The 13,751-nt window shown below is 40.4% G+C and overlaps 1 protein-coding gene across 3 annotated transcripts in view; it reads left to right on the top strand.

The window, feature by feature from the left end:
- The window catches only part of MTOR (mechanistic target of rapamycin kinase), a 68,375-nt gene that overhangs the window by 37,169 nt on the left and 17,455 nt on the right, over window positions 1-13,751 (top strand). For all 3 annotated transcript variants that reach the window (XM_075437176.1, XM_075437174.1, XM_075437175.1), the window contains 8 exons: window positions 298-373; window positions 2,223-2,362; window positions 5,237-5,337; window positions 6,191-6,306; window positions 7,641-7,718; window positions 8,105-8,212; window positions 10,227-10,352; window positions 11,003-11,134. In XM_075437176.1, the coding sequence (XP_075293291.1) occupies window positions 298-373; window positions 2,223-2,362; window positions 5,237-5,337; window positions 6,191-6,306; window positions 7,641-7,718; window positions 8,105-8,212; window positions 10,227-10,352; window positions 11,003-11,134 (877 nt within the window). The remainder of the gene's footprint in view (window positions 1-297; window positions 374-2,222; window positions 2,363-5,236; window positions 5,338-6,190; window positions 6,307-7,640; window positions 7,719-8,104; window positions 8,213-10,226; window positions 10,353-11,002; window positions 11,135-13,751) is intronic.

The following is a 13,751-nucleotide window of genomic DNA, read 5'->3' as shown; positions in this document are numbered from 1 at the left end:
ACTGTTGACAACTATCCTTCTCCCTATACAGGCTGCCATACAATCACTGTTTTGTGTAACAAGTCTTGAGCATACAGACAGAGAATATACATGCACCTACTGTTTTGCAAAGATGTAATCATTGTGTGTCTTACATAGTCTAATTGTTCACTTGCAAGTTTTAAAGAAAAAGGAGTGTGTTCCATTGGTATTTCTAAATGATTGAGCTTGGTATTATCAAGCAGAAGCTCATGCCAGATGCCAGCCCCTAATAATTGCCAACTGTGTTAAATGGTCTTTTTCTTGCTACCTTTTCAGCATCAACAATAAACTGCAACAGCCAGAAGCAGCTGCTGGGGTACTGGAATATGCCATGAAGCACTTTGGGGAGCTGGTGAGTCCTGCTAGATAACTCTCTTCTTTGTCTTACGTTTTCATGGGTTTTGTATACTGTGTACTTAGCTGTACACTAGCAAACATTGCAGACAGGTAAGAGCTGGGGAAGGCTGCAAGAACTTGTGCAAGAACCTGATCTGGAGGAGAATTTAGTAGCTGTCATTGACGCTACATGCAACTGTGGGGAACTAGCAACTTGACAAAATAAGTCTTTTTATTTAGAAGAAGCTGGGAAGGGAGGGAGTAAGTTCGTGTTCTAAGCTTCAAATACTTGAGGGTTTTCGAGAAACTGCATCAACACTTTCCAGGTAAGGATTTAATGGAAGTTGTGCCTCTAACCTCTTTCATCTAGGAGGCAAGTGAACCTGTCTGAGAGTTCACAGATATTATTTAGAATAGCAGATTACCCAGTCCCTTACAATTTTGACTGCTTACAGAAATAAAATAACCCCGTTCTGTATTTGTTCTGTGTCTTTCTCTGCACGACTTACCTTTTTTTCTTTCTTTCTTCCTTCTTTTTTTATAAGCATTTAATTTGTGTTCAGGGACTAAGGCATCTATGCGCTCCTGCCAGTTCTACTCTGTTAAAAAGATGATTTTGCAGTGATAATTCTTGTGTGCCTTAGAGTGGCTGGGGAAAGGAAGGCAGCCCTGGAAGCACGGTAGACTAGTGTCTTTCACTGGGAATCACTAGAAGGTGGAAACAGGTATAAGCACAAAATGGTGGAATACTCTGGTGTAGGATTATGTATAGTTTTGACCTAGACCGGAAAAGAAGTCATTTCTGGGAGAAGTACGGACTTCAGAACATCTTTGCAGCTTCTTATGATTCCTTGGGTAGACTGAGCAAAGCTGTTACCTAATTCTGACCTCACTCTTTAGCAGTAGTGTAGTTCCAGCAGTAAATGTAGTTCAAAACAAAAAGTCTGCCAGAATAGGCAGTAAAAAGAAATTAAGAGGAGCTGTGAGCTCTACTTTCAGGAACTTACTTGAAATATTATGACTGAGCTGAGAAGTTAAAGGGCTGGTATGTAAGTGGAAGACCTGGCATGCAGAGCATGGTTTATCCTGACCCTGCCCACAGGGCTGGGAAAAGAATCTATTCTGCAGCCTATGTCAAGACATGAGCAACCAAGGACTGAGCAGAAAAACACTGGCAAAGATTAAGTATGGAAAAAATATTAAGGCATTTTATTTCTTGAAAATTAGAAACAAAGTTTAGAAACAAAGACTGAAGAAAAGTTTGTGCAGCTGATAAGGATCACCACTTGGCTTACTTTTAAAGTTGTTGTTACAGACCACAGCCTTTCGTTGTGAGGGCTGTGATTAGACCGCAATGTCATACTACCTTCTGTATTTAACAAATGGCCTAGCAGTAGCCAGATGCACAGTGTGCTTTTTGGGCTTGGGATTTTTTTACAGTTAGTCACTCCATTCCTGAACACAGGACTGTTCTTGTTTAAATGCAAACATGTGCAAAAACGGGAAGTGGAATATTTTATAGATTTACCCTTTTTCCTATTCCGCTCACTCGCCCTCTCCAAAGAGAAAAGCACCAGCTACTGAGCTAGTATTTTGGTGGCACTGCACAGGGGGATGATGTTGGACTGATTCCTCTGGTAAACCTGAATTCATTTCTGTGCAGGTTAAGTAATACTCAGGATTCCTGTTTTTGCACTAGCTCAAGGCTTTTCTCTGTATTGTAGAAGTCCATGAGGTTATTTAGAATGAAAAAGGTCTAAGTGACCACCATAGACACAGAATTTTTCAGGAAAAGCTGCAGCATTTAGTAGAGAAGAGTGAATATGAATCCCACTATTTATCCTGATTTCCCCTCCACCCCTTAGGAAATTCAAGCTACCTGGTATGAAAAGCTTCATGAATGGGAAGATGCTCTGGTGGCTTATGACAAGAAGATGGACACAAACAAAGATGATCCTGAGCTAATGCTAGGACGGATGCGTTGCTTGGAAGCACTTGGTGAATGGTAAGAGGGGAATGCCTTTAAAAATGATGCCTAACTCTTCTCTGGATACTGTCATCCCAGTGAAATTTTTTTGCCTGAATTTCTGTTTACTTCTACTTACTTATTAGTTTATTTCCAACAACTTCTTACTTTGTTGATTGAAGTCACAATTAGCAATAACATCTCTAAGCCTTTTGGGACAGGCCATTGGATAAGTTAAGGTGTCTCTGAAAGAGAATCTGCAGTCTTACCATAGGATCATCAAAGAATGGTTTGGGTTGGAAGGGACATTGTAGATCATCTAGTTCCAACCCCCTGCCATGGGCAGGGGCACCTTCCACTGCACCAGGTTGCTCAAAGCCCCATCCAGCCTGGCCTTGAACACTTCCAGGGAAGGGGCAGCCACAATGTCTCTGGGCAACCTGTGCCAGGGCCTCACCACCCTCACAGTAAAGAATTTCTTTCTCATATCTAATCTAAATCTCACCTATTTCAGTTTAAAGCCATTACGCCTTGTCCTATCCCTACCTGCCCTTGTCAAAATCCCTCTCCAGCTTTCCTGTAGGCCCCTTCGGGTACTGGAAGGCTGCTCTAAGGTCTCCCCAGAACCTTCTCTTTTCCAGGCTGAACAGCTGAATTTTCTCAGCCTTTCCTCACAGGAGAGGTGCTCCGTCCCTCTAATCATTTTTGTGGCCTCCTCTGGCCCTGCTTCAGCAGGTCCATGTCTTTCCTTATGTTGGGGGCCCCAGAGCTGAACACTCTTGTAATCGAATCAAACCCATTTGTAACAGAGAAAGAAATGTGACTAGAGAGGACCTCCCAGGAAATAGTAACTGAGCAGCACTTGTCAAAAACAATCATAAAAGGAGCTCGTTGTGGTCCTCCTTTTTAAACTGATTTAAACATGAGATTTCTGTATTTCTTCATGATCAGACCTATGCTTAACCAGAATGCATGGTCTTTTGCACAACTGTTAGTGAAATTGTCTGCTTCCCAATAATCACCTGGGTGTATGAATATGCCAAATAAATTGATCCCACTTTAAAATGCTTTTGTCTATCCTGTAGGTGGCTGAATTTTTCATTACTACTCTTTTTCAGCATTCATTAAGCATTCTTTTAATGGTTCTCTTAATTTGATGTTTCAAACCCCATGTTAAATGTGTGTTCTCAACATCTAACTGATTAGAGTCAGTTTCTGTGAGAGGGTGAGCTGCTAGTGACTTACAGCTTGCTAGTTACCTGGGGTCTTTGTTTTTCTCCCTGTTCACTTCAGTTCAAAGATGATAATTGGAGAAGGCATTCTGCGCGCTGTAGCATGCATTTCTACCCAGGGGCATATGTGATTTGGTCCAGGTTCCACCTTTCTACTGAACTTTTCATGTCACTAGAGCTCTCTTCTGATGGGTCCTGACGTGAACCCATGGGATGACACACAGTAAGGAGATTCCTCTTCACTAAGGTCATTTTACTGTTAGAGAAACAGCTTTTTGAGAAACCTAATTCTGACAGCGTTTTTCTGCCCTTTTTGTTTCTAAATGAGGGTGAGGCATATTAGGCGTAGCTTTTTCAGTAGGAAAAATAGGTTCTCTTACTGAGTGTTTCTCAATCATCTTTTCTAGGACTAGGCAGTTGCCACCAGGGATTTATGGAATTTCTCCTTCCTGCAGGACGTATATTTGTGTACAGTGTTGTCTCTGAACCTCCTGCTTCTTCATGTATCAGTGATGGATATATAACAGAAGGATGTTTTTCTTCTGTTGGACCTAGATATTGCGCATCTATTGATAGTCTGTAGTGATGAGAGCAATCACAATCTCAGAGATCTGTGTACTTGCTGTTGTGGAACAGCGCTCCATCTCTATGCAGATGTTTTTTACAATTCAGAAGTGCCTTTGCAAAGTGCTGTCTGCTACCTTGCAACTGACTGTAGACATCCTGAGCCTGAGGATTCCATTATTTGGCTGCTGATATTCTTCAGTGGTGTTCAGCTTGACTATTTGTGCTGCTGATGACAGTTAATCTAGAACTGATACTACGCAGCATCATTATTTCAGTACTCTGCGTAGTGATGTTTTGAAAGTATGGCCAAGATACTCTTGGCCATTTGTCTCCTGATGTAGTTACATTTGCAAGAGCCATAGTCCTTTATTAGCATCTATGAGGCCCTGATTTACTGCTGTTGCTAGGTTTGGCTTGGTTTTTTGTTTGTGTTTGTTTTTTTTTTTTTTTTCTCCTCCTGGGCCATTAAGCTGTTCAGAATGACTGTCTTGCCTGTGGCAGCCCATCGGTTCTGTTTGACTAACCTTCATATTTGGGAGGGGAGAGGATGACAGTAGAGAAGACAAGTTGGCCTCCCTCACAGTTGGCAGCTATTCCACTACTACAGAGTATCCAGCCTGCGAAATTCTGGAGCTGCAACACCCATAGTAATTGATTTGATTAATGAAGCATTTACAGTTGATTTAAAAGAAATAATATAAAAAATCTTGATGCTTCCTCTCCACTGGAGATGAAAGATTCAGATCCCCTCTGAGATCTTGCCATGACAAGTCTTCATACTAGGTTACAACAGCATTGATTCTCTAGCCTCTGTCTTCAAACTTGATGATGTGTTTATCAAAATGTTTGATAGCAGGAGCCATACACAAACAAGTGCAAACTTTTGTCTGGATTTGTGTTTTCAATGCATAGTGTGCCTTTAAGTTGTTTTCTGATGACTGGGTATGTGTCATCAGACTAGTATGTCTGAGTTGGCAAGAGAAGAATCCTATTATCTTTGCTCTATATAAAAAGAATTATGGGGCTGGTTGTTATCTGTGGAAAGTGGTGGTTTAACAAGGCAGATTTCTTAAAAGAGACTTTTTGCTGATCAGAAATTGTGGATTCTTCTTAGGGGGCAGCTCCACCAGCAATGCTGCGAAAAGTGGACACAGGTCAATGATGAAACTCAAGCTAAGATGGCTAGGATGGCTGCTGCTGCTGCCTGGGGTCTAGGTAATGTATCCTTGTGTGGCAGGAAACGACAACCCACAATGTGGAAGCACAGATACTTCAGTTGCTTCAGAACTACAAAATACAAGAAACAGCAAAATCAAAGAACAAAATTATTTATATTGGGATATGAATTAAGAGTTATTCAACACTGAAGCCCTTTAGAAAACCTGCATTTACATAAGGTCTCCCAGTGTGATCTCAAGTATCAAAGAGACTGCCTTATTGGTCTGAGCAGATGCTTAACTGGTCCCTTTTACTTAGTTTTACATTGGTCATAGCTCAGACTTGAAATGAGATTAATGGAATTTCTCAGATTTGTCACAGACTTATTTACAAGCTAGAACAATATCTGAGGATTTTGATAGGTTGTGTCTACTGAGTAGGCAATCTTAAGTGGAATAAATCTGTACGCCAAATATCAGCTATCCTGATAGGGAGATATTTACTAGAGAAGCTTGTAAATCACTAGCTGTCTGCCAGCTTTTGCTGAGAAAAAGTAATCTTTTGCTTTGTAGGACATTAATTCATTCAAATTTTCTGGAAATGTCAGCATTTCAACATTTTCATCACAAGGAAAGCAAGTGTCTTTACCATGGGGATGACAATCTGCTTAGAAGAAAAATGCCTATGTTTTTGCTTGTCTGTAACTTTTCTCTGTATGTATATATACAGTTCCTGTATGTAAAACAAACTGTCCCTGCCAAAGACAAGCTGTTGGAGAGCTGACTTAAATGTAGAGGTATCACACAGCATTCAGGCCTAGTTACTGATGTCTGAGCACTGCAACATAGTTCTGTTCTTATCTTGCAGAGAAGGCTGTTGTATTACTGAGAGAATATCTGTATCTCTGCAGGTCAGTGGGATAGCATGGAAGAATATACCTGCATGATCCCGAGGGACACCCATGATGGTGCTTTCTACAGGGCTGTACTGGCTCTTCATCAAGACCTTTTCTCACTGGCTCAGCAGGTAATTATCTTCCTTGTTGGCTTCCCAAAACCTAATTTAAGATGAACTAGGCTATATCGCTGCACGGAAAGACGTGCTGTTTTAAAGCAGTTGGTTTTAACCTATGAATTGCCCGGTAACCTTTTTTCCATTGACGCATTAGACCTTGGTGATTGAGCTTATCTTGTATTTCCAGAAACACATCAGTGAATGTATGTACAGATAGTAGTGGTCCAGTGCTGTAGAGTGTAAGAATGTCTTAGTCCTTCTTAGGCTTCTTTACTTTTATGTCTATTTTCTAGACAGATAGTGCACAAGGATTGTCTCGAAAGAGGTTCCATTCTACAAGGCACTGCTTGATAAAAGGCATTCATGGCATGACACAAGATTCTTCACAGGTGTTCTGTGCACTTCAGTCTGTCACTGCTTTTTCAGTGAAGTGCTCATATATACCATGTACCAGAACTTTTCCTCTAGTTTTTTGGGTAGCAGTGATAAATCCTAAATCTTAGATTGAGATGAGAAATCAAGGCAAGGAATATGTCTATTAAACAGAACTGTATTGGTATGCTTGTTTGTCACAGAGGAGATTTACAGAGCGACTTTTTCCCTTCTGTAGATGTGAAGCATGTTGTTTAATTTACAAGGAAGCTCAAGTACCATTTCTCAGAATTCTGTGCTGGCTTGCCAACTGAGATAAAGGAGTATTTCAGCCTGCTCTGTCAAAACCCGTACACAGATTTTTTGGGGGTAAAATTAGCCAGGCATCCAAAGGGGTAGAGTTTGTGATTAACCTTTAACATTTTGAACAGGAGTAACTATAGATGAGAGATTATGTAATGACTGGAACCAGAGTGGATTTATTTCATGCTTGAAGAGCAGGTCTTACTTGGAGGAAGAGAAATGGTATTTACTGTCCTGTAAAATTCATAAAAACCTGTTGGGTTATGTAAAACAGTGAAAGCTATTTTCTGTCACTGTATGTTATCAAGAGACATTTCTTGAGGCATTTTGTAACCAACTTTCTTGCACTAAAGTGTGAACTTCTCTTTTTCTCTATAAATGTTATTAATGATGATCTTTACAATGACAGTAGGATTAGGAATACTGCAAACTTTGATTTGGTAGAAAGGCAAACTTCAGACTGTGCAAGTGATAAAAGACTTCCCCTATACCTGCCCGTAGACACTGTTTCCCTGTCAATTCTTTCTATTGATAATATAATTTCATGGTTCTTGTTGGAGAATGGGAACAATGCCATCTTTGTTTATGAGATGGAACAGATGAATAGCAGTTCCAACAGTTGACTGTAGATAAAATGTACCACCTTTCCCCAATATATTGTTCTATTTCAGTGCATTGACAAAGCCAGAGATCTGCTAGATGCTGAACTGACTGCCATGGCAGGAGAGAGCTACAGTCGAGCCTATGGGGTAAGTGTCTAACTCTCAGCCTGCATTCTCCTCATCACTGCTTCGGACTGCCTCTAGAAGTTGCGTAAAACTTCTGAGCAGTGCTTGTATCAAACATAAGACCTGTGTAGGCCCACAAGCTAAGTGGCTCTTGTCAGATAAGAAACAGAACTTTGTAGGAGCAGCTTTGGGACACATTAAAGAGTGAAGTGAGCTCCTCCCCTCAGAAGAAATGAGTTGACATTTAGAAAGTTTGAATCAATAGATGGACTAGATACAAGTGTGTAGCAGTCAGTCTTTTACCTGTTGGTCAGCGTATGTACTTAAGATTTTGATGCCAAAATACAGTTCCTTAATTTTAGATTTGTCCTGTAGTGATTGCGATGCAATGTAATTGTTTTCTTCAGGCTATGGTGTCCTGCCAGATGCTGTCAGAGCTGGAAGAGGTTATCCAGTATAAACTTGTACCAGAGCGCCGTGAGATCATCCGCCAGATCTGGTGGGAAAGGCTGCAGGTATGTCTATGTAAAGATCAAGGATGGCGATACTGATGTGCTGGCGTGAAGAGCTTCCTTTTGAGTCAGTGTGGTGGCTCAGCAAATCTTGCCATTTCTCTTTCTATCCCAATAGCATATATGCTTACATGACTGCATGCTTTCCGTCTCCTTTACATTTGTCCTGGTTGTTGTGGGCTTTTTTTTGTTGTTTTGCTTAATGTTCCTGAGGTGTCTACTGTTGTGACACTTCAGTAGAGTGATTTAAGCCTTGAAATAGGAGTGTACAGAATGGAGACACTAGTAACGTCTCTAGGGCTGCTTATTTCAGTGTTGGATCGCACCTGGAAATACTGGTTTGGATAAGGCTAGTTTGAACTTTTTACCTGGCTGGCTGCATTTTGAGAAGTGAATTTTCTCACAGTGCTGGAAAACTGGATAGAGAATTTGCATACTTGTAATAGATTGTCCTGTTCCTTTCTCACCTCTCACAAGAACATTTGCAATTTATTAGCCTTGTCTTCTTTTAAGAGACCTTTAGCAATGCTGCGTTCCCTGTATATGAAGAAAAATCTGTGTCTTTCTTACTCTAAATAGCAAAAATCCAAAGCATCTCTGAAGATTTAAATCAGCCAAATATTTTGAGACTGTTTTTTTGCAAGAAACATCCCTACAGTGAAAGTGAACATCCTCAGATGCAGTGACACATACAGGAACACTGTTTAAAGAGGTGATTCCTGCAAGGGAAGGGAGAAATTTTTTTTAAAAAAGTGTAATTAGGGTAAAATGCTCTCATTATACCAAATTTTATATACTGCCTGGAGGCAGAATTTCTTCCTGTGTAGAGTTCTTCATGGTGACTGCTATATCTGCCTCCTTATGAAAGGCTGTTGTTGCTGCATATTTTTTAGCTGTTTCGGAAACTGTGACAAAGCTTTTAGTCTCCCATCTGCATTCCTGTCTGGAAAAGCTCAGGAGCATTCCACTGGGGTGGAGAAACTGAAAGTGGCAGGAAGTGTAATGTCTGAATACAGCCGTTTATAGTCCTGAAAGCAGTACATACAGTTCTTGCACATTTTATAGCTGCTTTTTAATAATTTTAAAATGCCTATTGAATGAGGTTTATTTGGGTGTTAGGGAACAACCTTTGCCTAAATTCCCAGCCCTCAATTTTGGGGAAAAAGAAAAAGGGAAAGAAATAGATGCTTTGGTCCTAAGGTGCTTACTGCCATTGGAAATTCTTTTGCTTACTTCAAAACTAAGTCTAAGTCGTCTCTGGATTGATACAAGCTTTAGGGCATCACTGTTACCGTGAAGTACTTGGCCGTTACAGCAGGCACCATGTACTTGGTTGTTACTGTCCCTTCCACAATTCTACTTCTCTGGAGCATCCTTGAACGTTTGAAATACAGACTCATCCTGCTCTGACTGACAATGTGGTTGTGCCTCTCCCTTCAGGCAGACAAGAACCAGACAATGCTTACACAAGCAACGTAGCAGCTGGAACTGCAGTTTCTGGCAGAGTATCTGTTCAGTCATGCCAGCCTCTAAGAGCAGCGCATGTATGGAGAAGAAAAAGGGCAATAACAAAAATACCTTTGCAACCATTTGGTTTTGTACCATCTCTGTATGGAGATTTGTCACTGTTTAAACCAAAAATAGGCTTTAAAACTAGGTTGAGAAGGGTTATGAAACTCTTGACTCGTTTCAGAATTTCACAAAGAGCTTTCCTGATTTTTGGATGCGTTTCTGCTTTAGAAGTTTTTCTCCTTTTCCCATTAGAGGATATTGTTAGACTGCAAACGCTGAGCTGGCTGCAGAGAATAATATTCAAGAAGAATAATATTCAAGAACTTAACCTTCTTCACACACAGCAGTATTAAAGAAATAGCCAGCTGGTTTATAATGTCAGCCTGGTGTGAATTATGGGTACTGAAGTCTCTCCATCTCGCGGAAAAGCACCTTCAGATTCTGAATTAAGGCTCTGGAGTAGATTGGAGATAAAATGCTAACACGTTCTCTCTTTGTCTCTTAGGGCTGTCAGCGAATTGTGGAAGACTGGCAAAGAATATTAATGGTCCGATCTCTTGTTGTGAATCCTCATGAGGACATGAGAACTTGGCTCAAGTATGCCAGTTTGTGTGGCAAGAGTGGGAGACTGGTGAGCATTGTCAAGCTCTACCTTCTACAGCAAGTTTAGATGATTTGCTTTGTCGTGCTGCTTCAACCTTGAGCATTTCCAAATATTTTCATTGACTAAGTGGGATGGGCTCTCCTCTGAGGAAGAGACTGGTCAGAAGTTGTTGAAATGCTAAAATTGTAACCAGTGTAGAGTTCATGCCTGTAGCCAAAGTTATTTTGTGGGACTAGTATTATACTTGAGAACCTCAGAGCCAATTTTTTGTGGCCTGCTATACCTGAAAGTTCTTATGCAGCACTGATAATCAGTAATAATAGCACTCTGCTAAAGCACTCTTTGTCAAATCTACAATGTGATGTTATGGTTGAACATTGCAATCCTATTTGAACATTCACCACAAGATTTATTACCAAAAATAATTGAAACAGAGACTTCACACTCTCTACTGGCTTCTGAAATGAGAATCTAATGCTCTGATCCCCATGAAGATGTATAGTTTATCATGTGATATTCTTATGAGTCCAGGGAGTGGTAATAAGGCTGCTATGTCTGTGTTTTATCTGGAGGGTCAAAAGTATTTTTTTAGTGGCAGGCAATTCTGCAGTCAATATGAAATGGAGGTAGGGACGAGCTTGTTTTAACCTGCTTTTTCTCTATGCAACTTTCTCCAGGCTTTGGCCCATAAGACACTTGTGCTGCTCTTAGGAGTAGATCCGTCTCGACAGCTGGATCACCCACTGCCAACAGTACATCCGCAAGTGACTTATGCGTACATGAAACACATGTGGAAGAGCGCCCGTAAGGTACAATAGAACATAGTACTCTCTGCATTTCATTGCGCGGGTTTTATGCGGTGGCACGCACGTTGGCTTTTCATAATCCCCACAGAACAAAGTCAGGGCTGAAAGTTTAATTTTTGCTCACCTAAAAAAGAGTAACTAATCCCTTTCCTTGTTATTCAGAAGATAAGCTACTGAAATTTTCCTTTAAAACTCTGTAGTGACAGAGAAGGCCTTTCCTACATAGAAGGATTATTTTTGCTAAACCAGCATCAAGTACCCAAGGGATGCAGCCCAGATTAATGGTCACTAGTAGCTCTTCTGTCCACGCCAGGATTTTACTGTGTAGGCTCGGTACTTGACTTCTCATCCACTGTTCAGACTGCCAGGTCTCCACACTGTCCCTGTGGTCAGGGTTACATGCTGAAAGAGTAAGGGGGTTTAATTATCGGTTTTAGAAAAATGCCCTGAACAGTTTGTACTTAGTTGCTGAGCAAAACTGAGTTTTATTGAGGACTTTGTTGAAAATTTCTAACTGAAAAACAGCTGAAAAGTACATAGGGTTTTGTCATGGGAACAATTTGGCTCCAGAGAGCCTAGGGTGAATGTTTTTGACATTGCAACACAGGGACAATTTACATAATCAAATCCAATAAGCTCCAGACTTGGATAACTTATCTTTTTTTTAATATACATTAAAGCCTCCGTTTATTCTCATATTCTACCACATCTTTTTTATTTTTCCTGTCTTTGGGATTGCCAGCACTGGAGCAGAGCCATTGCTATGGGAGTATTGCCATGACCTAACTATTCTTTATTTGAATTTAAAAAACAGAAGGAGCTGCTGAGGAGGCCCTGTTCTATTTGCTTTGTAAAAGAGTGTAATGGTCTCTTACTTTCTTCAGTAAATGACCCAAGAAGTATATGGGTCTTCTCTGCCTGCCTCTTTGAGTGAAAGTGGACTTCTCTATGTTTGACCTGTGATAAAGAAATAGACAGACAAGATGGAGGAAACCGATGTGGTTGTAGAAAAGAGAATGAAAGAAGGCACAAAGATTAAGGGAGTGGGGGAAGAAAATGTATCTAAAATAAACTGATGCGAGAGTATGTGGAGCCCATGAAGGCAGGAAAAAAAAAGATAAGAAAAGCAGCAAAGAAGAGAAGGAGGAACAGAAGTAGTTAGAATCACCTCTTGCTCATTGAATGATTTCCTGTTTAAATACAGTACATAAGCTCTGTGCTGAGGGGCTTTTTTTTCTTCTTCTTTCTAACACATTTAAACTGGGTGTTTACAGTGCAAAGGGAGAAACACTTTTATCCTAGACCATGTGCAAATCTCAGCCCTTTCTCTGAGCACTCTTCTGCTGGAAGGGCTGACTCAATGATTCAGTCCTTTGTAGCACTTGGAAAGTAGATGCCTATTTTTGAAATTCATGCTTAAAGGTGCAGCCCTGTGGCAGAAGAAGCTATGTTAGGGTATAAGAGAGCTTGCAGTCTGGAGTAAGACTTAAGTGTCTGTTCATACCAACCACTGAAAGTGTTTAGGGAATTCTCCTGGTACCAGGAGCATTACATGGTTGGGTGTATCCTTATGCCCTATTTCGAGTAACTATCATTAACTAAATAATACATAGTTATACGTAGGGATGTATGTAGATCAGAGTTTTATATAACTGTGTGTTCGCTTGATTTGGTGTTCTAAGTAATAAGCTACTGAGGTAGGCTGGTATGTTAGGAAATGACCATTTTCTCTAGCCGAGGAGTTCAGGGTGGCTTGGATGACCTAAAATGTTTTCCTTAATGTCATTTTGGCACTTGGCAGATCCAGCAGGAACAAGCCTGGCATCTAGATGGAAACCAGCTGCATAGCACTTGCAGAGCTGCACAACAACCTTTTCTTAAACAACAGATAAAAAGATGGAGAAGCAAACCCTATTGCATTTCTTCTAACAAGGACTTTTGCCAGCAGCTGCTTCTATGGACATATACCATAACAAGGCTACATACAAACTTAGGAATTCAATTGTTAAAGAAAACTTACTGCTTTCAGTCTGAAGTGCTCTGCCTGTCAGTTTATGGTGATCAGTTTCCAATACTAATAGAAACTGAAGAGTGGATTCTGTGTGTCTAGATATGAGGGGGGCACAGAACTATTTGGCAATATCTTTTTGTCTTATTTTTGACAAAAGTCTGGCATAACAGCATAACTATTTATAAGATTGCTATTTCTCCCATGCTGCTTTTACCCAAGTATCTAGGTTACAAGCTGTGGAATGCCCCCTGTTAATGTTAATAGTATAATACTTTCTTTTATTTTGCTAATACCCTTTTTCCTGACAGTTGTCTTGTGCATGCTGACATTTGAATGGGATAGATGAGGCATTTCAGCTCAGGTGATTCTCATCTCACTCTAGAGCAGATCATTCCTGTAGATGGAACAGAAGTAAATTGGACTCTTAATAGCATATTCTGCAGTTTCTGACCTGAAATGATCTTGCAGATTGCAAGAGCTTTGCTCTAATTGTTTCCAGTGAAGTGTGCATACTTTTTTCTTAAATCTTTCATTTTGGGTTTTCTTACCCCATAATTCTTTCCAAGGAATTTCAAAAAGAGTCTTCCTTCGAAATATGGTAGTGCCAGT

The sequence above is a fragment of the Opisthocomus hoazin genome, chromosome 16 (genome assembly GCF_030867145.1).
Source record: "Opisthocomus hoazin isolate bOpiHoa1 chromosome 16, bOpiHoa1.hap1, whole genome shotgun sequence".
Taxonomy (NCBI): Eukaryota; Metazoa; Chordata; class Aves; order Opisthocomiformes; family Opisthocomidae; genus Opisthocomus; species Opisthocomus hoazin.
The sequence above is the reverse complement of the archived record's forward strand: the minus strand, read 5'-3'. Positions and strand labels throughout refer to the sequence as shown.